The 23,007-nt window shown below is 39.8% G+C and overlaps 1 protein-coding gene across 5 annotated transcripts in view; it reads right to left on the reverse strand.

Moving 5' to 3' along the window:
- myt1lb (myelin transcription factor 1-like, b) overlaps nucleotides 1-23,007 on the reverse strand; it is a 110,328-nt gene that overhangs the window by 4,248 nt on the left and 83,073 nt on the right. For 4 of the 5 annotated variants that reach the window (XM_030126570.1, XM_030126571.1, XM_030126569.1 and 1 more), the window contains 12 exons: nucleotides 22,634-22,920; nucleotides 17,652-17,885; nucleotides 14,809-14,930; nucleotides 14,249-14,311; nucleotides 13,435-13,503; nucleotides 12,413-12,475; nucleotides 12,148-12,231; nucleotides 6,223-6,444; nucleotides 2,662-2,756; nucleotides 2,009-2,112; nucleotides 817-960; nucleotides 22-81 (listed from right to left, as the gene is read on the reverse strand). In XM_030126570.1, the coding sequence (XP_029982430.1) occupies nucleotides 22-81; nucleotides 817-960; nucleotides 2,009-2,112; nucleotides 2,662-2,756; nucleotides 6,223-6,444; nucleotides 12,148-12,231; nucleotides 12,413-12,475; nucleotides 13,435-13,503; nucleotides 14,249-14,311; nucleotides 14,809-14,930; nucleotides 17,652-17,885; nucleotides 22,634-22,920 (1,547 nt within the window). The remainder of the gene's footprint in view (nucleotides 1-21; nucleotides 82-816; nucleotides 961-2,008; nucleotides 2,113-2,661; nucleotides 2,757-6,222; nucleotides 6,445-12,147; nucleotides 12,232-12,412; nucleotides 12,476-13,434; nucleotides 13,504-14,248; nucleotides 14,312-14,808; nucleotides 14,931-17,651; nucleotides 17,886-22,633; nucleotides 22,921-23,007) is intronic. The other variant, XM_030126568.1, reaches the window with a different exon arrangement.

Genomic DNA, 23,007 nt, shown 5'->3' on the forward strand with positions numbered 1-23,007 from the left:
AACGTTTATAAAGTTTCTTACTTGCTGGTGCAACTGTAGACAGCTGGTCCTTAGAGGAGGTTCTTTGTGTGCCAGTGGTTTCTATGAAATCAAAGGAAAAGGGAGGAGGGAGGGAACGCCTTTCTATTAGCTTACTTTGAACAACTCCACCACACATGAACACTAGGTGGCTGTATTTGATAAACACACACATACAGACAACCTCAAATCATCTGGATGGAATAGCGGAACACAGTACAAGTTTTCAAGAGGATTTAGAGAAAAACCAAGTTTATACTAAAGGAAAACAACAGAATACATGTATTAACTGAAGATGAACGCATCACCTCAAAGCAAGACTACGAGGAATGCCTTTGTAAAGGATAAAGAGTCTGTGATTACCAAGAAACCTTTTGCAGCGCAATGGGATTCTTGTCATTTTATGGCACAGGCACACACACTTTCACAAACATCATAACACTGAGTGGCATCGACTGAAGCGTCAACCATTTAAAGCTCTAACTGTAACAGAACATCCTTTAATTATCATACTTGTGTAAAGTCAGAGACAATAACCTACTACAGACAGTTGGTTTAATCTAAAGGGAACAGTTATTGGAACTTAGCAGTGATTGGTGTTGTTACCGTGGGAATATAAATGTCCAATCAAGCCTCATTTCACATCTCTCCCTCGCTGTTTGGAATGACAAGCAACGCTCCACATCTTAGACTAAGCATGCACAATAGGCTGTGGTCAAGTACACAAAGAAAGCTGCGATAATGCTACGTTAGCTATGTTCTGCGACTTGCCGGCTTGCCGTTCCTGGTGGCCCTTACCATATGAGGGAGCTGGACATTAGCTAAACTGTTAATCAGTGACTGGCTGAGGTTGGCCAGCTCATGCAGGAGAGATTCATTTTGCTGTTCAATCACCTTGTTTTCCTCCTCTATGGACTTCAGGTTGGACTCCATTGTTGTAATCTGAGAAGAGGAGCGGAATATTACACTACAGTAATGACACATACACTGGAATACACTCATCCAGAGGTGAGGTTTTCAGGAATCTGGACTTTAACTCGAATTCAGATGTTATGCTTTACTCCTACATACTCTCTGTGCTTTACATTTACAAAAAAAGGCTACTTTAGTTTAACTGCATTTGATGGAAACGGCTGATTTTTATTCTGTATAAATCAGTGTTTTCCAAATTCTTACAAAATAAATTAATTTCGTGTCTCAAATAACCCAAATCAACAAAATAAGATCAGGGGTTGCCGTAAGGTGAACATTTTTACTGACCCCTCCATGGACAAAACAATGTTGAAATACATACGTTTGTCTTGTTTAGTCATTGTTACATAATTTTTACATCCTTTTTGTTTTGTTACGTGTTTTACATTGTTTCCATCTAGTTACATAATTTATTTTACATTGTTTTCAGTTTGTTACATTATTTTTGCATGGTTTTGCCTTGTGTCTTTTAGATAATTTTTGTCTTATTAGATTATTTTTTACACCAGTTTCCTGTTATTAAATGATTTTTACATTGTTTCTATGTTGTCAATTTTAAGGTGTTTTCATTTTCTAACATTTTTGTCAATTTTGGCTTGTTACATAATTTTTGTAACATGTTTTCATCTTCTTACATTATGTTTTTTGGCTTACGTGTTTTGCATCTTTTTGTCGTTTTCATCTTGTTAAAATCTTTTTGTCTTTTCATAGTTTTTATCTTACTTTTCATTGCCTTTTTATCTTGTTTCATCTTAATGACTGACATTTCAGCACCTGCTTTTCACATAGCTCTCCTCAGACCACTCTCTATTTTAATCAGAAAACAAATATCCACATATATCATTATGTATTTTTGGTGATTCAATAAAAAACAGCTTTGTGACCCATTTTGGGTCCTGACCCTAAGTTTGGGGAGGCAGTCCTAAATGAAGTGGACAGTAACACATAGAGAAGACCATTTTTTCTCCTTTGCTGACGACTCAGACTCTGACAGAAGGTGATAAATGTCGTCACTTACCTGCGTTCTAAGTTTGATCATGTCTGCTTCCACTTGTGAATTTGATTCACTTAAATCTTTGATTTCTTCATCCAGCTGTTTGATCTCTTCTTCATGCTCCAGCCCTGCGGAGGATGAACTGCATTAGTCCTGACACATGACCTCACTCATAAATTAGATTCACAGCCTTTTTGTTTCCATGAAAGTAATTTATGCCACAATATGACAGTGTGGCGGAGGAAGGCTGTGGACGGACGCTGCGTGTGATTTCCTCACCTCTGTGAATGAACAGGGCAGGTCATTTGAGCTGATTAAGACTGAACACTCTTACAGACAAATTATATTACGATCCTGTCACATCCTTTTATTCACTGCTGAAATTCACTGCAGCTCAAGCTGAAGTGTGTGAAAAACAGATGGAGCACGAAGCCACAAGCTCGCTCTGATTTTCTACGTTTGATTACTGCCAAGTAAACCCGGCTCTGTTCTTCCAGATTGGAGCCACTCTTACACTATTTACAGCCTGGTCCTGAATGGCTGAATTTATTTCCAATTTAGGCTGTACCATACACCCTCCTGATTGGTTTATTATCTGAAATTGGAACTCTGCTCAGTAAATCATTCCACATCAATGTTCCTGATTGGCTGCATTGTGTGGGTGAAGTTGTAGTTACCGTTGCTGGCACGTTGCTGCTTTATTGTTAGCATTTCCACTCCGGAGAGCCTGGCTTTCCTCATGGCGGAGGTGGCACGTGGACAACCTGACAGACTGGAGGAAGAATGCTTTCAGTATATTTGGGTTTCCACACACAATTAGTGAAGCAACATGGTTTAAAACTGCAGAAAGAAAATATCTATCTAGAAGCCAAGTGCATCGGTATTCTCAGGGTTATGCACCAAAGTAGATATGGAAAATTACACTCAGACTATTCTACTTACACATGTAAGTTAACGGCTACAGTAGGGACACAGGATGCCCCTTAAATCTGGATAAATCTGGATAATGCTTCAAGAACAGGTACAAACATTTTTCACATCATTGCATGAAACCTGATCCGATTCTCTACAACCACTTCTGAGACATGGATGGTTTTGTGTGGACAGATGAGCTCCAAACTGAGAATTCAGCACAGATTGTAAAGATTAAGACTGTAATTCAGCACAGAGCACAAACCAGTGAAGATGTCACTGACTATGTTCACACTGCTCAGTTCAGATTTAATGATCAGAGCTGAAGCAGATTTACAAGTGTTCAGATTGAAATGTTAAAATCAACCTGTGAAAAATGTGCTGTCACTGCACAGTAAAATAGTTCCTGCCAGTGGTTTATTAAAACATCTGATGTTCTTGGATTAATTCTACTGATGCATTCATGTGTATGTCAAAGACTGAGCTCATTTGAGGGACTCCCTGCAATGACAAATCTGAATCTACAGTGACATAACAGTTGTGCGAATGCTGATCTGATGGTTCAGACTAAAGTCACATTGCAAGATCAGATCTGTATATGATTTAGGATAATGTATGAGACAAAACCCTGGCTCGAAGAAAGACAAATCTAAGAACAATGAATCATATCTTTGCACTCATCATTCTTGTTGTCCAGTTCATATTTATATTAGCTACTTTTTGTTCTCTTAACTTTTACTGCCATTTGGTAGTTTTGTTTTTTTCAATCAAAGTAGTTTTTTTGTCAAAATGCATGTTTTTTGTCAAATGTTTTTATTGTTGTTTTGTGGTTGTATTTTTTCTTTTTAACATTCTTTTGTAAAAATGTAGCCAGGGACAAGGTCTGCAAATGGGCTATTATGGCTACAAGTCCTATATACATTGCATTGGGGGCATTCTTTTGAAATTTAAATAAATAAATAAATGTTATCCCTGTCAAAGACATTTCAACTATAATTATAATGGATGTGACCCAGATTAGAATTGAAAAGATTGGATTCTAAGTGAATGTTGTGGAAAAAAAAGGTCTAAACCATGAAATCAATCTCTTCCCATGACTATTCCACAACTAATATTGGTGTATACTTCCTTAACAGTCACATACAACAGATTCAGAAACTTTCCTTTTGCTTTTCTGTTTCTGGTCAAATCAGGACATCCAGTAGGTGTTACATGGGCTGTGTTTGTCAGCTGAGAACAGGCAGTGTTTCCATGTACATGAAAAGAATGAAATATGTGCTGATTTGTTTTTTTTTTAGACTACACTGAACATCATTAGCAGAATAGCAGACTCACATAAGCTCCATTAATATTTTGACATGTGTTAACTTGATTTATGGCTTTGGTGACCTTTACTTATACATCAGAAGTGTATGTTTGTGGTTGCATTAGGTTTCTAGTACAGATACATGTTGCGACAAACAGAGCAGGACCTTGAGTTCAGCTCTCACATGAACAGAACTGATAACAATAATGAGATGCAAAATCACCTGAAGAAAAACCACAGCTGCAGTGTCAGACTCAGCTGATTTTCTGCAGAGACTTCAAATATTAATCCAACTATATGGACTTCATGATTCACTTTAAAAACAAAAGACAGAAAAGTAACAGAAAATGTTATGATTCTAAATTACCAGTATCTGTGCCTCTTGTAGTGCCATATTGATGCACTGGCACCACATTTTTATATTTTTATTAAAACAGTGGAGCCAGTAAGCTAAGACTCTATGCAATTTTTGGGCATTGATTCGTTTCAGTTGAAATTATGTAAAACTGTGAAATCCTTTCCTTTTTGGTGGCACTTTCCTCAAGTTACATGATGTACTATTACATCAGTTATGACGTACTACCATCGGTGATTGTCTTACAACATATCAAGTGTCACAGAATGATTATTGATAATATTGTGTACTTTAGCCCAGGGGTTCCCAAAGTGGGGTACGCATATCCCCAAGGGTACTTGGAAGAAGCCCGGGGGTACTTGAAAATCTTTTGGAAAAATACATTTAATGAGTCATCATGTACCAAATACAAAATAAGTAATGAGAATTACTGCTGAAATAGAAAACACAGTAAATACATTCATATAATAGTTTTATTGTCAATCATCTTGTTTAAAGGTACAGGAGACTTTCGTGACCAATTTTTCATTAGATCTGTAAAACCCCAGTCATAACCTCAGTATCACGAATCCGTAAGTCTACTCACCTGAATCTCTTGCATTATGGTGAACAATTTCTTTGTGCCATCCACCATAAACAAACCATGTGTTACAAACAGAGCCGGGAGGTAAGTCGGGCATCTTCAGAATTTTGTCGCGACGTGCATTGTGGGAAATGAAGGCTCACACAGCCGCCTGACAACAGCAGCTGGAACAGACACAATGCGGAAACGGCAGGAGCTCCCTTCCCTCGATGCATATTCCTTCAGCCGTTTCCGCATTTTAGCCATTTCCGCGTCGTGTTTGTTTCATCCATATAATATCATATGGTTGCACTGTCGCTGTCAGGCAGCTGTGCGAACCTCCCTTTCCCACAATGCACGTTGTGATAAAATTCTGAAGATGCCTGAGTTACCTCCCGGCTCTGTTTGTAAACACATAGTTTGTTTATGGTGGATGGCACTAAGAAATTGTTCACCGTAATGCAAGAGATTCACGTGAGTAATCACAGAAAGACTTACAGATTTGTAATACTTAGGCTATGACTGGGGTTTTACAGATTTGATGAAAAATTGATCACGAAAGTCTCCCGCACCTTTAAGCCACAACTTGTTTAAGCAAGTTATGAATGCTAAATTAGGAAAAATGTATTGTTTGATTAATGTATTAAGTTATTGATAAAGACACCTGTGGGGTAGGATTAAATTAGTTAAATTTTGCAAACAAAATATACTTAATTTTTTTTTTCTTAATATTACAGTTAAATATAAGTTGTTTGTTTACAAAGTTTAGAAAATATAAACAGACACCTTTGGCACAGGAACAAATTTTGTCAAATTTTTTTCAGTCAAAAATGCTGAAGCGAGAGTTGGCACTACTTGGCTAAAGAAGTGTATTTCAGGGTGTCCTCCACTGTAAAAACTTTGAGAACCACTGCTTTAGCCTATGGATTTTGACAGTACTGTATGTTTTATAGTGCCTCTGAAATGACATAAAACCATCAGTAACTGGGGCACGGGTTAGCTGAACAGTTTTCTACACAGGCATCAGCAGCAGAATGATTTACAAAGTTCTATTTTTTGGGTCTTGTTTCCTAAAGTCCTCAAGCCAGCTCTTTCTAACTCACCTCCGATGTGTCAGGAAGCTGCCGCTGACGTGACCTGAGCCGTCACAGCCTGGTGTGGGGCAAGACATGCCCTCCGTCTTGCCAGACTTCCATGTGAACTGAATACCATTTAGGTAGCCGTCTTTTTGTCTCTTGGCTGCTATGGGGCATCCTGAAGCACTTCTGTGGGACGCATACTTCCCTGTCACATGTCCCTGACCATCACAGCCCGGGACTGGACACCTAAAGGAGACACAAGGTGGATAAATCAGGCTTCACTTGCTTATATGTTCATCAGACTGGACACATCCACCTTTCCTCCATCACACACTAACTCTGAGATATCTGTACTATAGTCTCTTTGTCCCCTGAGAAACCGCACACATATACTGTATGAGCAAATTCCATTTTTTTCTGTTTACCTCTATCTCCTGTTCTTTGATAGAAATAAGATACTATCATCTTATTTAAAGCTGTCCCAGTAGCGGCCTTATCACAGTGTTGGAATGCTGACAGTGCATCAACACCAGTGCTAATCAGATGCAATGAGGCAGTAAATTATTCCAAATGTCACAGCTCACAAAATGGATTATGGCTAACGCTAGCATCAGCCGCGTCTACATCAGTATTTGGTTTTGATCTTACATCTTTGACTATGCATGTTCTTGTTTTGAGTTTCTGTGTTGTTGAATTTCTTCATATCTATAAACGGTGAGTGTAGTGTCTTTGTGATTAAAGTGTGTAGAACTGTCGGCCTCAGTGTTCTTTATGATCGCCTCAGACACTACGGTGTTCTTGTCTGATATAAAGGTCAGTGTGTCAGATTTGAGGACCACAATCAAAAGGGTTTTTTTATTTACTATTCGACAGGTGTATTCTTTTTTTTTTTTTTTTAGCTCTGGCCTTGTTGCCATTGTGGATGGTATCAATGCACTGGTTATTCTACTCCATTAGTACTTGTCTTTTTGTGAAAAAAACATGTGAAGTGTTTTTTATGGGAGTTTTCTCGTAGTGATACTTCAGGAATGTTTACCCTCTTTCCTTTTTTTTTTTACTATTTACTGCAGTACTACTATTCCACTTTTCTGCAGAACTTGCATCTCAAGACAGGACTGATAAGCAAATGAAAACCTATGTACTGTCTTTATCAAATACTACTCTACACACATCTTCATATTGTGTCTCTTCTGAGTGCTCCTTTTAGCATCCTCTGAGGGGAACAAAATTGTTATTATCACCTATCAGTTGTATTTGTAGGTTATGATGACTATACATATGCATTTGTCAGATACAACTGGCATACACAGAAAAACTGAATGAAAAAGCTGCATTGAGAACAAAAAATTTCTGAAAAAGTGTCAGGTACTTGGTGTTATCTCTTTTTGCACTTGCAAACTCTTTTGAGAAGAAGAATCTTTATTTTGTCACACACGTAAACATGCACCACACCAAAATTTGTCTTCTGCCTTTAACCCATCACTGGATCATGCATGCATCACACACTGCATACCAGGAGCAGTGGGCTCGCCATATCACGCCCAGGGAGCAAATGTGGGGTTAAGTGCCTTGCTCAAGTGCACATCAGCCAACAACTCTCCGCCAGTCCAGGGAATCAAGCTGGTGACCCATCAGTCACAAGCTGACTCTCCAGCCATCTAGGCCATGGCGTTTATTTTGAACAGAAAGGTGAGTTTTACTGCTCTAAACCCCTGGTTATTTCACCAGATTGATATTGTTTGACCAAAACAACTAAGGTCACACATGACTTCTGCATGTAGAAGTCATTTAGTTCTTTTATTTCTATTCTATTCTATTCTATTCTATTCTATTCTATTCTATTCTATTCTATTCTATTCTGTTCTATTCTATTCTACTCTAGTCTACTCTATTCTTTTCTGTTATTAATATTTTGCACATCTTTTCTGTATTTTCTTGCTGTAACTACATAAAGAGACTGAGAAATAAATATGCTTATTCATTACAACCTTGCAAAAACAATACAGCTAAGATAAGTGTCCTAAGAGCTTCACAAAAGTACTGTGAAAAAAATACATGAACATAATGAACTTGAGAGTATACATGTATGTTTACAACGGGGACTTATTCTGCCTTCACGTGTTATTACCTCCGCCAAGGAGGTTATGTTTTTGCCAGGGTTTGTTTGTCTGTCTGTTTGTTTGTCTGTCCGTTAGTGTGCAACATAACTCAAAAAGTTATGGACAGATTTTGATGAAATTTTCAGGGTTTGTTGGAAATGGGATAAGGAAGAAATGATTAACTTTTGGGGGTGATCTGGAAGAAATCCTGGATTCTGGATCACTTTGAAATTTTCATTAACATTGTGGTAAATGGGGCCAAAATTTTCGTTTCCCAATATCTCGCTTAATTATTGACCAAAACTCATGAAATTTTACTCAGGAATTGACAATGGGGTCCTCTATTACATTTCAAAGGCTGATCCGGATCTGATCCAGAAGGCGGATTTTATTTTAAAAAATAAATGTAGGATTTGTATCACCGATTATGTGGGGAATTTTTGCGCTTGGTGGAGGTCTGCGCTCTCCGAGTGCTTTTCTAGTTGTAATTGTGGTAAATGCTAGTTACAAACTCGAGAATTGCACATGAATGGCCCCTTACGTCGTGTTTTCCACTGGAGAACTGGGAAAAAATTTTGATACACGAGCTACTGAGATAAAAACAATTTTTGAACTTTTCAACATGGTGGAGAGCAACGAGGGATTCATCGCAAATGATAAACAATTCTTTAATTAACATTCTGCTGCTGTTAGCTGATGATTTTGCACATTTATAACATACACAGGGCCGGATCTACTAAAGGTTTGCGTGTATTAAAACGTGTGCAAACTTATTGCACATGCAAAAAAATGTACAAACTGATTTACTAACAGCGCGCAATAAGGGTTGCGTCTTTCAAAGGTGCAAAATAGCACATCTGCATCCACTTAGTACATTTGGCACAATGAACATGGAATATGGGGTGTTTATATACAAATGTGTGTGTGGTGGGAGGAGAAAATGTAAATATATTAATTTAGCACACGCAAAGGGATTTATCAAACCCGAAAGCAATTGTGCTGATAGAAAGTGCGTCTATATTTAATACGTCTCAAAAGGAGGAGCAAATGGGTTGGATGCATAATTGCACACACATGGAAGTGGTTAGGAGACATTGAAATGATGAAACGAGGTGCAGAGAATGCATTTTTCATACTTGTGTGAACATTTTTGGAGTGACAGAAGAAAAAAATATTGAGACGTATGCCCATGACGCCCCCCCCCCCCCCCCCCCCCCCCACACACACACACACACACACACACACACACACTTTACGGGACTCTTTTCCACTTGATCTGACAATTTGGATTAAAAATACACCCCAACATTAGGCTACAATGTGACAAAATTATGTGCGCCTAACAGTCAATCCGACAACACACCCCCCCCAAAATGCAAAATAAATGAATGAATGAATGAGTCATGCAATACCTTCTATGACAAAACTCCTCCAATGTTACATTTCCGTGCATCTGGATCATTCACTCACTGTTCCCATTAGTGCTGGTGTATCCCAGAGCAGTTTTCACAGTGTATTGTCTCCAGTAGTGCACACAAAACCCTCATTTAAATAAGGCGGTCTCCAAGACTTTGCACTTGTTGTAATTTGCGCAAGCAATCTTAGTAAATCACCTGCAAACTGTGATTCAACCCCCCGCGCAAAATTCTAGATTGCACAAGCAAATTAGTACACGCAAATTGGAATCTTAGTAGATCTGGCCCACAATGTGTTAAAAAATTACAAAAAATGCTGTAGCAGATGAATTACCACGTCCAAAACTGTTTTACCCAAGTAGCTGCAACCCAAGTAGGTCCCCAGAAATTGTGCCGGCCATTTTTGATTTCACTAAGACCACAAAATTACACGATGCACTGGTAATTTTGAATTCACTAGTGGAAAGATCATCTTCCCAACAGCACTTGAAGGCAGCATTAGAGGTGAATGGTTCTGAACGATCTGTGTTTTTTGTTTTTCATTTACTGATGGTGTTGTTTGTTTTTTATCCTGTTTTCCACCCTTCATTTCTTTGTTATTTACCTGGGGTTTATGCCACTGTGACGTCTCACTTTATGAAAAATAAAGTTATTTAGAAAAAGAAACACAGAGAGCCTCTTAATGTATAAATACTCATCAAAAGGTCACTGTCTCTGCGCTTTGGAGGTTCAGACAAAGATTATTAAAAGAAGGTGAAGTAGCCTTTCCTCTGAGAATAATGGGAACAAGGGAAAGAGAGAAAAGCATGAAATCCTTATCCTTTATCTCTGGAGAGACAACAGAATAATTAGAAAGGGAACTTCATGTATTCTTTTCCTCTTAGATTAAAAACAGCAGATGAATATATTTGTTTTTATATACCTCATTATGCCTGACATTTTATTGTAGAACAAGATAATGCAGTCAACTTGGTTAGGCTTGGCTGTGTGTTCCTCCAAAGACCAGAGATGACTCCTCAGCAGTTCCAGTGGTAGTGGAGTGTATTTTGAAGCATTATTTTAATGCCAAAACAACACATTGTCAGAGATATACGAGATGGACAAAAGTATTGGGACACGTTCAATTCAAGTGTCTCTTTTCTAACAGGGGTCTGAACTACAAAACAATAATAACAAATGTCATAGTTTATATGGTGATAAATATCATTGCATTGCATTGGCTTGTTTTGTTTAAATTGTTATCTTCGCTTCCAAAATGCCTCAGAGATGGTTTTTACTTAATTACTCCCAAACTTTTTTTTTTTTTATCCAACTATGATTTTAAATGTTATACCTCTAAATTTCTAAAACATTTTTCATGCTTTGACTGTAAATCATAGGAATAAGATTGATAAACTACATGGACTAAACTATTGGGACACATCATGGCTACAGCTGTAAGACGTCCTGTTCATGTTTGAGATATAAACATCAATATTTCCTTAAAGTTTAATGGAAGATCTTTCTTCCTAAGGATGATGTGAAGACAGTAGATGGTTGGCTGTGGTATAAAATTATTATTTACAGTCAGAGCATGAAAAATATTTGAGAAATTTAGAGACAGAAGACTTAAAATCATAGTCATGGATAAAAAAAAAAAAAACATCAATGTTGAGAGAAATTATGTAAAAACTATCTCTGAGGCACTTTGGAAGCAAAAATAATCTAAATAAAACTAACCAATGCAATGCAATATTTATTGTAATATAAAACTATAATATGACTTGATTTGTCATTACTGCTTTATAGCCCAGACTCGTTAGAAAAGAAACCTCTGAATTAAATGTGTCCCGATACTTTTGTCCATATTGTGTACCTGTGGCAAGCTGTCCTCCAAATTCAACAGAATGACAAGATCGACTCGAGCGCGACCAAAGTGTGCTGTTTGTGCTCTGCACCACCAGAGAAATCAATGAAGCTGCAGGGCTGAGGCCACAGAAGCCCACTGTGGGATTTAGGTAGAGTCCAATCAATCTCTCTGTGCCTCTATCTCTCCCTCTCTGCTTTCCTCTCTGTCTTTCTCTACCTGCACGTCTGCAGGAGTTCACCAGAGACTGCAGACTCTCCCCCTCTCGAAACTGCTACAGCCTTGCACTTCTGAAGTTTCTCCTGCACCTTTACATTTGGGTCGAAACTTTTACACTCAAAGCACATTTGTCTTGTTGAAGCTGATTTATTCCCACGTGCACTGCTACATGTAAAACAGAGAGGAATATTAAGACTTCCCCCATTCACACAGATTCCCTCTGTCATGATAACGCCCGGAAATAAAAATAAAATCTTTCATATTTCACATGGCTCTTGTAAAGGAAGCAGTGAGCGGCGTTAGCGGCAGGCTTTAAGTGTGAGGGTTTTAAAGAGAGACAGAAGACTGATGATCTCTGTCTGTACTGTACCTGATAGGCTCCTGGTCCTCCTTGTTCTCTTTACTGTGGATGATCTTTATCCCACTTTTCCTGGCCCGTGGACACCCTGAGAGACTGCAGATAAATGACAGTGTTACAAAGTTGAAGCTGGATGCATGTAAAAGGAGGAGACGAGGGGGAGTCCGAGGAAGCAGAGGAAGAGGAGAACCTCAGGATGCATGTGAGACAAAGGGACGGGTATGGACCAAATGGATGCTTTTGTTTGTATATGTGTGGTACAGGTGATGAGTTGTACCTTCTGTGAGAGGCGTAGTTGCCAGTGATATGTCCCGAGCCGTCGCACCCTGGTGTCGGGCACCTGGGGCAGAGAAAACAGAAAGGACTCAGGGCCTATAGCAACTGTATTCTGCCTTAAAACAAAACTGAAGAAACAACTTTGGTCTCATTTTTGTAGCTCTGGCCATCATTCCACTTGGTGAATGTTACATTTACACCTGTACACATCAGCTCATGTATTTAGTCTAGCTCTATAGAACAGGACAGACTACTGCTTGCAGAACTGCAGATATAATGACACAAAAACATCTTAGCGTTATCATTTAGTGCATCACAACAGGTAGACTACTTATCATTTTAAAGAAAAGAGCCTTTTATAATTCTGATGCTGCTCTGTTCCTATTCGCAGCAGATGTGACTCTGCTGACCTTAGTTTTTGTGTCGTTGCAACAACAAGGCGAATATGAATCAGCCAAAGATGTGAATGAAGCTGCTAGAGGTGTGTACTGTTTTGTTACAATAACACATTTACTTATATAACTGGAAAAATTTACCAGAAAAGAATATCAGTCGAGTTGAGCAGATGAAGTTAATGCTAAGTGTTAACAAACATGCTGGTTCAGTTATTGTGCGCAACAGAAATTTTCTTTGCATGCAGAAGTTTGTGAATTAGATAATGAGGTTAAAGTCAGGAGGCTTGTTAGATAATTAGAAATGATATGACAAATTACTGTGTTAACCACCATATTATTATAATGGAAGAAATAATGGCCAAAACAACAAAAAACACTGCTTATCTGTAAGAAAGACATAATTTTCTTTAATTTACTGATCTCAAACACCTAAAATTTATAGCTTTCACTATAACACAGTAACATTACTATATTTCTGCTAGAAATAAACCAAGTGTTTCTAGTCATAGTAAGCTTAACATTTCCACTCTTTAGCTAACATTAACCTTACTACGACTAAGTTGACCTACTATAGAATGAGCTACACATTCACTTCATTAATATATCAGTGAGTCATTGCAGGCCTTACTTGAGCTCTTGCGCGTTGTTGGCCAGCATACTTCGAATACTTTTATCAGCTAAAGGACAACCTGAGAGACTGGAAAATACACCGGCATAATGTTAGTTACACCAAAGAGGCAAAGACACCCTAACTATACTGACACACAAAAACACATGCTCACATAAAACATTAAACAAGAAGAAAAAAAAAAGCCATGATGCAAGTGCAGGGAGTTGATTAAAAAACAGTTAACCCTCTGAGTATTTGGATTCACATGAGTTTCTTTATGCATGGTCTGTACTATGCTCTATTCACAATGCACTAACTGAATAAAACAGATACAAATTAACATATGGAGTTGTTTTCAAAGACAAGGCTTGAATTTAATCATGAGCTTGTTCAGTGGAAACCTCCTGTATGTGAGACCATGTCAGCTTTGCAGACTGATATCATTCAGGTCTTGCAGACTCATCTCACTCTGCAACACTCAGCAATTCTGGTTTAGCCTTCTTTGCTCTGAATGGTAAATGCTTAGTCTGCATTGCACTGTGGGAAGGGCCTGGAGGACTGAATAACATCAGCTTAGAAGGTTTTACACATGGTCCATTGAGAAATATCCAAGGGTTTAGCTTAAAAATGTGCATAAATCCAACTTTTAATTAATTTAGCCGTTTTTAAATTTTCATGATACCATTGTGTCGGGATGTACCAATAGTCAAAGGGCTAACAGAGACGAGAGAGAAACATTCTGCCTACAGATGTTTGACAGCATAGTCGAGGTAAGCTGAAAACAATAAATAGAAATAGACTTAGAATCCACCAGGAGAACAGCAAGTCACACCTTCGATGTGAGGCGAAATTGCTCGTCAAGTGACCACTTCCATCACACCCCGGTGTGGGACATCTGCCACCGAAAAAATAGACAGATTCATAAGCCCAAAGGGAAGGACAAGAAAATGTGAAAATTACAGGAAAAAAGAGGGATTGTTTCAGATTTTAGTTTGTTTTCATTGTTTCCAGTTTAGCTTCACTGTCTGTGATTAATATTGAGCTACACCTGATATAGGAAGACATAGAGAGCTAGTGTTTGCGTCTGGGAGAAATAAATCAGCTGAGAAAGTCCTTCGCAGAAGCTTCTGAAGCTAGCTCTGAGATCAGTGTGGACAAATGGGTAAAGCTGTAAAATGAAATCATATAGCAAACCACTGCCAGCAGGGAGAGAGGGAGGGGTGGTTCACTGGGGTTAACTGAGGTAAAGAGAAAAGATGTGAACAAAAAAGAAATAAGGAGATGAAAGGGTGGGAGGGGGGAAAGCAAAGCATGAGTGGGGAGAAGCAGGTGGGGAAAGATGGAAAAGAGGAACACTGAGGTATGGGGGGAGTGAAGTAGAAAGGGTCTTACGTTATCAGGTCCTTCTTACTCTCCTTGCACTGGACATACTTGGGCTTGGGGCTGGGCATGTTCACATCGGTGGAGTAGGAGCGGTCCTCCAGCAGGTCATGGAACGGATCCAGGTCATCCGGCTGAGATTTGGAGGAAACGGAGAGAGAGAGAGAGAGAGACAGACGAGGAGGAAGAGGAGGGAAGGGAGAGGGACAAAGGGAGAAAGAAAACGAGTTTAGGGGAGATTTATTTTTATTTATGTTTACATTATGTTACCAGTCTTAAAGGTTCAGTGTGTAATATTTAGTGGCCTGATTAAATCCCTCAATGTTAGGTTAATGATTCTTTATTTCAGGTGAAAATACCATAACAGAATTCTGAATATCATATTCTATTCGTCCTCCTAAATCACCCTAAATCTTATACATTGAACCTTTAATCTTACAGTGCAACTAATTCATCAGCATGACTCTTATTTTGGAGGGTTTCTAATGAGCAGTTCTTTTCCTTTTCCTTCCTTTTTTTCTGTTTTTCCACACACCCTATCTCGCACCTGTCAAACCAGTTTGAATAATAATGTTTGAATCGCTGTGACTACTGAGCTTCACCTGTCAGTCTAAGAGAGCCAGAGAACAGCATCCCTGGGAGGAAGTAATGAGTCAAAGTGTGTGCTCACTCATGGGTATGAACACGTTCATAAGGCATTCTAGTGTGCCCTCCTCTGTGTGTGTGTGTGTATTTCATTTTCTCTCTCTCTCTCCGCTTAATTTCAGCAGAGAACGGAACAATTCAGGGAGTTGGCTGTGTTTGTACTTGTAATATACAGGACAGTCACTAGATGGCACTGCGGTGTAGCATCCCACCGCTGCTGTCTGTGTAAGTCGGGCTGTGCTTTGTCTGCAGTGCATGCAGCCAGGGCACGACGGCTGTTGATGCAAATCCTCTTTCCTTTCTTCCATGCTCGCAGTGTATGTACAGTAATGCCCATAAAGAGACAGGTCCAGATACAGCCCAAATTATCCAGCGCTCAAGCTGTCTCGGAGTGTGTGATGCTGGGTCAGCCAGCGAGCTTCTCCAATTAGGGAGAGCGCAGGCTGAGAGGCAGACAGGAAGGAGAACGACACATGCATACATACAGACACAGAGCAAAAGTAGGCTAGGGATGGAACCCACATACACAGGCATGCGTGCAGACACACTCCCAAAGAGATGTGGGTACAGACACACACACACACACACACACACACACACACACACACACTATGAATATTCACATGTTCTCTCTCACACACACCAATAGAAGCACAAGTACTGTACATGCATGCGGCTGTACACACCAACAGGCGCACCCAGCAGTGGTGCATTGATTTCCAGCAGTTCTTTGATGAGATGAGCTATTCCGATTCCCTCCCAAGGTGCTACTTTGCATAATTCATTTTGGAGAAGAGCGAAATGTAAAAACAGAAAGCCAGCATGCGGGGAGCATGATACAAACAGAGCAGATACCTCTGTGCATGGCAATGCTGACATCAATTAACATGCAGATTCATTAGGTTTCCCTCAAAAATCCCTAATATGACTTTCTAATGATTCCAAATATAACAGTGAGTCAGACAGCGAGCTAAAAAACCTAGAAGACAATCAAACGGCAATGCAAATGTTTGACTTGGAGACACCGTCCTGAATCAATCCCTTGGAGGAGATAATTTTGGGCTGAGACACATGGAACAGATAAAATAAAATGAAGCATGCCAGCTGTACAGCCTATCAGATCACATCAATTGTCATATAGGACTGCTTCATAATTATCAATATGTCATCTTCTGTCCCATCTGCATCTATGTGTTGGAAGTTTCTGTCTTTTGCTCATAATTTCCATCTCCTTTTGTCTCTTACACCTGGATTCTGATACAACTGCCTTAAAGGAGGCTGAAAATATTATAGACATAGCTGTACAGACAAACAGCTCCATGGGTTAGCTAATTAAAAATATTTACTTTAAATCCATGAGCAGAGAATGATGCAAAAATTAAGCATTCTGCTCAACCTTTTCTAGCTAAAGTTTTTATATTTTAATAATAATGAATGGTTATGTAAAAATACTAGGGCAGGAGGGCATTCCTGGACTCATAAAAAGTATATTTGAAGGGGTCTTTGAATAGGATACATATAAATCACTGTATTACTTTATTCTAATAATCATTAGCAGTTTTTGCTATTGTTCAACTATATATACACACACACACACACACACACACACACATTTATTTATTTATTTTTACATACTGCGCATATGATAATATAACATAACTACTTGTTATAAGTAATTATAAGTATTCTAATGTGCAATTATTTTTATAGCTATTGTTATTACTATTTTCTTTCCTTTTCGTCTTGTATTATTTCTTATGTGCCCATTCAGTGTTGTGCTGCTTCTGAAACCTTAATTTTCTGAGGGCTCTGCCCAAGGGATTCAAGAGGTTCTATCTAATCTAATCTAATCTAATCTAATCTAATCTAATCTAATCTAATCTAATCTAATCTAATCCAATCTGATCAAATCTAATATAATCCAATCTAATCTAACCCAGTCGTAAAAATCCAAGATATCAAGACACTCAAGCTTCATGTTGAAATGTATTGTTTATGAAGTTCAATATGCCCCTGCCTTGATAATGAGAGCATTTTCATTGTTTAAAAAGTAAGTTTTCCTTGATTTTTACACCTAATGGTTGTGTACTTTCAAAAGAAGAATTGAGAAATGAAAATATTTCCATGTCATCCTCCAACACCAGATGGTGGTTGAGAAGTGAATTTCTGTAACAAAGTGCCAAGCATTGTCCTTGTTTGTCCCCTTTTACCTCTTTCTCGTCCTCGTCTATGTGTTTGATCTTGGTGTAGTCTACAGGCAGGTCCCAGCAGTCAGCGGCGTCCCCCATGCTGTAGCAGCGGGAGCCCAGCAGGGCGGCTTGCCGCTGCGGGGACATGGGCTCTAGAGGGGTGAGCACCGAGTCCCCTCCAACGCCACCGCTACAGAGACGCTTGCTCATACTCAGGTCCAACGTACCGTTCTCATCAACATCTAGGCTGGGACTCTGGAAAGCGTATGTGGACATGAGTGTGGGTTTTGTGTGTGTGAAGGTGGGGACATGTGGGAGAGGTGAGCATGTGTGTGTTGTGTGTTTTCAGTTAGATGGTTATGGGAGAGAGGAACATAAAGAGGTAGGGATGGAGAGAAAGGGATAAAAGAGAGAGTTTCTGATTAAATAACAGTCAAACATTCATATTCTGGGATCAGAGCTGGGCAAAACAACAGTGGAGTACACTTTGACTACCAAAGCAGTACATGTATTTGAATTTTCTATTCTTACACTGATGTATTCGAACGTTTTAGATGTCTGGAAAGATGGATCAAGAACACCTGCAGTTCAAATATCTGAAACAATAGTCCAAGCTTTCTTCTTTTTTTTTTTTTTTGCTCAAGACTGTCTAGGATGAAACATTAGACACTTGCAGTACAACAATGTAGTGTTACATTCATAAGAGGATCAAAAGAAGAAGAGGTCATCAGTGCTCAAGGACGAGTGCATCCCTCTGTGAACCCCTCCTTTTCACTTTCTCTCTATCTTTGTGTCTCTCTTTCCTTCCATCCCGCTTTGGCCTGTACTGTGTTCTGTGCAGTCAGAAGGCTGTGTATGTGTGTGTGCATGACTTTGTGTTTTGTGTGTGGATGTGTGAGCCTAATGTGAGTGGACATCGGAGAGGGGGCCGGGGCTGAGGGTTAGGGGTGGGGTTGAGAGCGGTGATGAGCAGCAGTGGCTGGAACTAGACTGCTGCAAACCCAAAAATAGAGGCAGAACTATACTGTGTTCTGGCACAAACTGGGCCACATCTAACAAGACTGCTCACAAGGCTTCCTCAGTGTATGGACAGTATAAATATGACTATCTATCTATGCCGGCATGTGTTTCCTTTAATCTTCATGTGGCACAAATATACAGTACCACTCCCTTAAGGGGTGTTTTTAGAGGCATGTGTTTATGTCCTCGCTCTCATTAACATCCCTCCTTCTTCCTCTCATCTTCCTCATCCTCCTTGTGCCCTGTGCTCCCCTTCATGAGTAGGAAAGCCCACTTTAATGCTGATTTCACCCGACACTGTCCCTAGGGGTGGATTCCCCTGGTGTATGAAGCCAAAACCTCAGTGACACATGTTGACTCAGATGCACGGGGTGATAGATTTGGGCACATGCATTAATAAACCAAGAACTGGGGATGAATCAAGGATGTAAATATAGCAGAAAAAAACATAACCCCTCAAGTGTCTGTGGAGAAAAATATCTCACTATGAATTGTAAAAATAACTATAAAAGTAGGGGATTGTGCAAAACAAACATGGAGATGTAAAGTAAGGCTGAGAAGACACACTTATGGCTGCCACTAGGGGTCTCAATCAAAACAAAAACAAGAGATGTCAGTTGATGACATTGTGAAGTACTATGACATCACGGGTGTGGTATGTTCACAGCACTATTGTCAGTGCAAACCTATCAGATGTAACAGACAAGGTAATAAAGTTCAGATCACATTACACTTAGTGAAATGTAAATGTTATGTCATTTCATTCTCATCATCAAACAGCTGCGACTAACATTAGCTAACATAATGTAAAATGGTACATGAGTTGTCTCATGGCACATTAGCTACTAACATTGCATTAGCTTGGTGTCTTACATAAACTTCTGGTTGCAAATCAAGCAAGATCAATATTAGCATATGTCTTCTAGATCCTAATGTTGTGAACTGGCATACAAATGGAATGGAAGTATTCCTTTATCACTGTTGACAGGTGACTAAATGAAAAAGGCCTTACATAAATAAGTTGGAAAAACGTGATATAATGTAAGTGCACCGGCCAACAAAAGGTGTGGTTGTGGTTTTGGATATTTTCAATGTGGAAATGTTCTATATTACACCTAAAATAGCAGCAGTCTACAGATCTACTCAGCTGATGTTGTTCCATGATGTAGCTGTCTGCTGAAGTCACACTCACAGTCCAGTAACAGTTCAATTTGAAGTTTGGCGAGGAGCTTCACAGACAGAGGCACGAGGGGAGTGGAGAGGCAGGAGGCGAGCTGAGCTGGCATGGCCCGCCTGTCTTTGTGAATATCCTCAACGGACTGCCCTCTCCTTGTCAGCTATTGTATTTTATGTCACTGTCCAATCAACGTGACCCACCCTATCATATCGAATTAGCAAGGGTGATACATAAGAACGTGCCCCGCCTCCTTCATTACAGACCACCCTTTCTCCCTGTGACCCCTCCATAACCTCTGACCTGAAGCTATGAGGGGAACAGGCTGGTGTGTGCAGGGTCAGCTGCTTATTCTTGCCAAATTACTTCTGCCCTCCTATTACTGGTCTTAAAATAAAACCAGAAACATGTCCGGTCTTTCTTTGTGGTATTTTTCTTTGCTTCCTGAATCATTTTGTCATTTCTTTCACTCAAATTGCCCACCACCCTCTTCCCTTCTATTCATGTATTCTTATGAATATGAACACAGGCAAGATGACTGTGAAAGTTTCACAAATTCAGGCCACCAACAGTTATTCAAATGAAGCAGGCTTAAGTGTCTGAAGTGTAAAAACACTGTGTGGTAGAACTCCTAAACACACGGAGGAGGGTCACAAGCAGACTGTTAGTGTTAGTGGTAACCAATATAGACAACCAGTAACAGTTAAAACTACATACCTGCCTGTCACAAAAGTAGGGTCATGGTCACTGACATACTTTTATTGGCTTAGCAATTGAAGTAAAATACATAAAAATATTCTGATATGTCTATTAATTTTCCTTCTTTTTTTAACTGCTCAGATGTTATGTATGACACACTCCCTCTCTCTTTTTTGCAGACCTGACAATGTGATAAGTCTTCGGCTGAGGCAAGGTTGACTGTAATTTTTCCTGATTCCCTCCCTCTCGATCATGTTGAAAGGAAAATACACACCACGAACCTTGGCTTTGTCAAAGCCATTCAATGAGAGACCTTGATGTGTTTTATGTGGGGAGGGGCTCAGCAATGAAAGTTCAGAGTGAACAAACTGGACAAGCATCTCAAAATGAAGCAGATTGTGGGTAAGTCAAAATAAACTTTACTGTTCAAGAGACACTATTTTCATATTATTTGCATGTGAATTTTTGGTTGTTGGTTTTTGGTAGTTTGCAGTGTTAGCCACAGTTGACATTATCTTACTAGCTACGACAGACACTGTCCCCAAATCACAGTCTTATCCCTAATGTGGATGGAGCTCCAAACACATTTATTTTACGTTGTTTTGACAGTGGAATAGTTAGTAATGAGTTATGTTTGCCTTAATTAATTGTGTATGTGTGTCAGTATTTATGCTAGACAAATACTGTGTGTGTCTGTGTGTGACTAATGTGGTGGTGTCAACTGAGAATGGTGATCTTCATCAGTGTTACTAGCTATGGATATTAATGATGTATTTTTGTAAGTCTGGAAGATACCAAATTTCCCTTTTGGGTCTTGAGCTGCAAAAGTGTAACTTCTGCATGTTGATACCAACATACAGCCGACATACTTTTCCTCAGAAATATATAACTGTCTTGTGATATGTAACCTGCGTTTTTCTACTCTAATCTGGCATGTGGTATGACAATGACTTTCATGAAAAACAGACAGGTTCTTTCATTATTTCAGTCAAGCTACCTATGATGTCACAGCAGGGTGAGAAAAAGAGAAACAAGCAGATAGACAGACAAGATGAAAAAACAAGGAGATGAGAATAGATCTGTACATGTGTGAAGTTTCATTCAGACATAGAAAGGAACAGTGTGTGCCATGAGGTAAGGTGTTGAGATGAAAGAGGAAGAAGAACCCTCTGAAGTCTCCCGTCTTCCCATCCTGCCCTGAAAGCATCCTGCCCGTCTCGCCCCGGAGCAGGAGGAGGACAGACAATGAAATAAGGTAGGACCAGAGGAAGTCCTGACTGCTTCAGGCATTTGTTCCTGCCAAGTTTATTCCGTTCCACTTTTCTTTGGAAGTCTGTTGCTTTTGGCTTTTTTTCTTTCCTCCTCATTTCTATGCACTCTGTCTTTTTCCCTACATCTCACTCTTCCCTCAGTAGCTTTCTCCTCTCCTGAATCCTCCTCTTCTCTCCTTCTGCACTGTGACATTTAGATACCTCCCACCAAAAGGCTTTCTTTGCTCTCTTTCTTTATTTTCAATTCTATCACCACGGCTCTCATTCTCTGGCAGTGTCTGCTGTCAACATTAGCATTAAGCCAGCATTAGCCCTCTGCTGTGCGCTCTCTTTCTGGCCCCCATTTTCCAGCTCAGCATCTCAGCACAGATAATACAGGAACACCGTTACCTTATCTCCTCAGAAATGACACACTGGGCTCATGCCGTGTCAAACGGCGCTTCGTCCTGCTCCTATCTGATCCCCAGACAGAAAATAAAAAACTGCCCTGCTGAGCCCTGAGTGTAAGACACAGCTCTGGATCTTTAATGGAATGTGTGTGTGAGTGTGTCTGTGTACATGTGGTGTACGCAGCTGAAATTTCCCTATCTTTGTCAGTTTTCACTGCCAGTATTAGTATAATGAAGGAAGCACAGAGATAATCTGTCAGTGGATTTTTTTGTGCCTATAGCAGGAGGCCACAGAATTACCAAAGTGTAGTGAATACTAAGTCACGTGAAGCGACACCTGTAACTTCCTCCCCTTTAAGATATTAAAGTATGCTCAACTAAACACAAATTGACCTAAAATGTCTGATATGACATGACAGGCATTACAGTGTCCTTCCTCCAACCTCCTACCTGGGAGCACAGGTCCTGGGGCTTGCCCCCCATGCCATGGGGCATCTCCCGGCAGCGCGTGGACAAGTTTAGGATGGCAGTGGCCGCCATGTGGGCAGCCTCCATGTCGTGACTGTAGTCGAAGCTGCTCTTGCTGCAGGTGCTGCTGGCACTGCTGCCCCCGCCCCCTCCGCCTCCTCCCGCACCCCCTCCTCCACCTCCACAGCTCAGGCTGCTGCTGCTACTGCTGGGAGCGTAGGTGCTGGTGGTGCTGCTAGCCGAGCTGGAGTTCTTGCAGTAACGTTTGGCTACAAAATGCGTTGAAAAAGTGAAAGGAAAACGTGTTGTATTTAGACAAGTACACACAATTATGTGTAATATCATTTTAAAAGAAT

The sequence above is a fragment of the Sphaeramia orbicularis genome, chromosome 22, assembly GCF_902148855.1.
Source record: "Sphaeramia orbicularis chromosome 22, fSphaOr1.1, whole genome shotgun sequence".
Lineage (NCBI taxonomy): Eukaryota > Metazoa > Chordata > Actinopteri > Kurtiformes > Apogonidae > Sphaeramia > Sphaeramia orbicularis.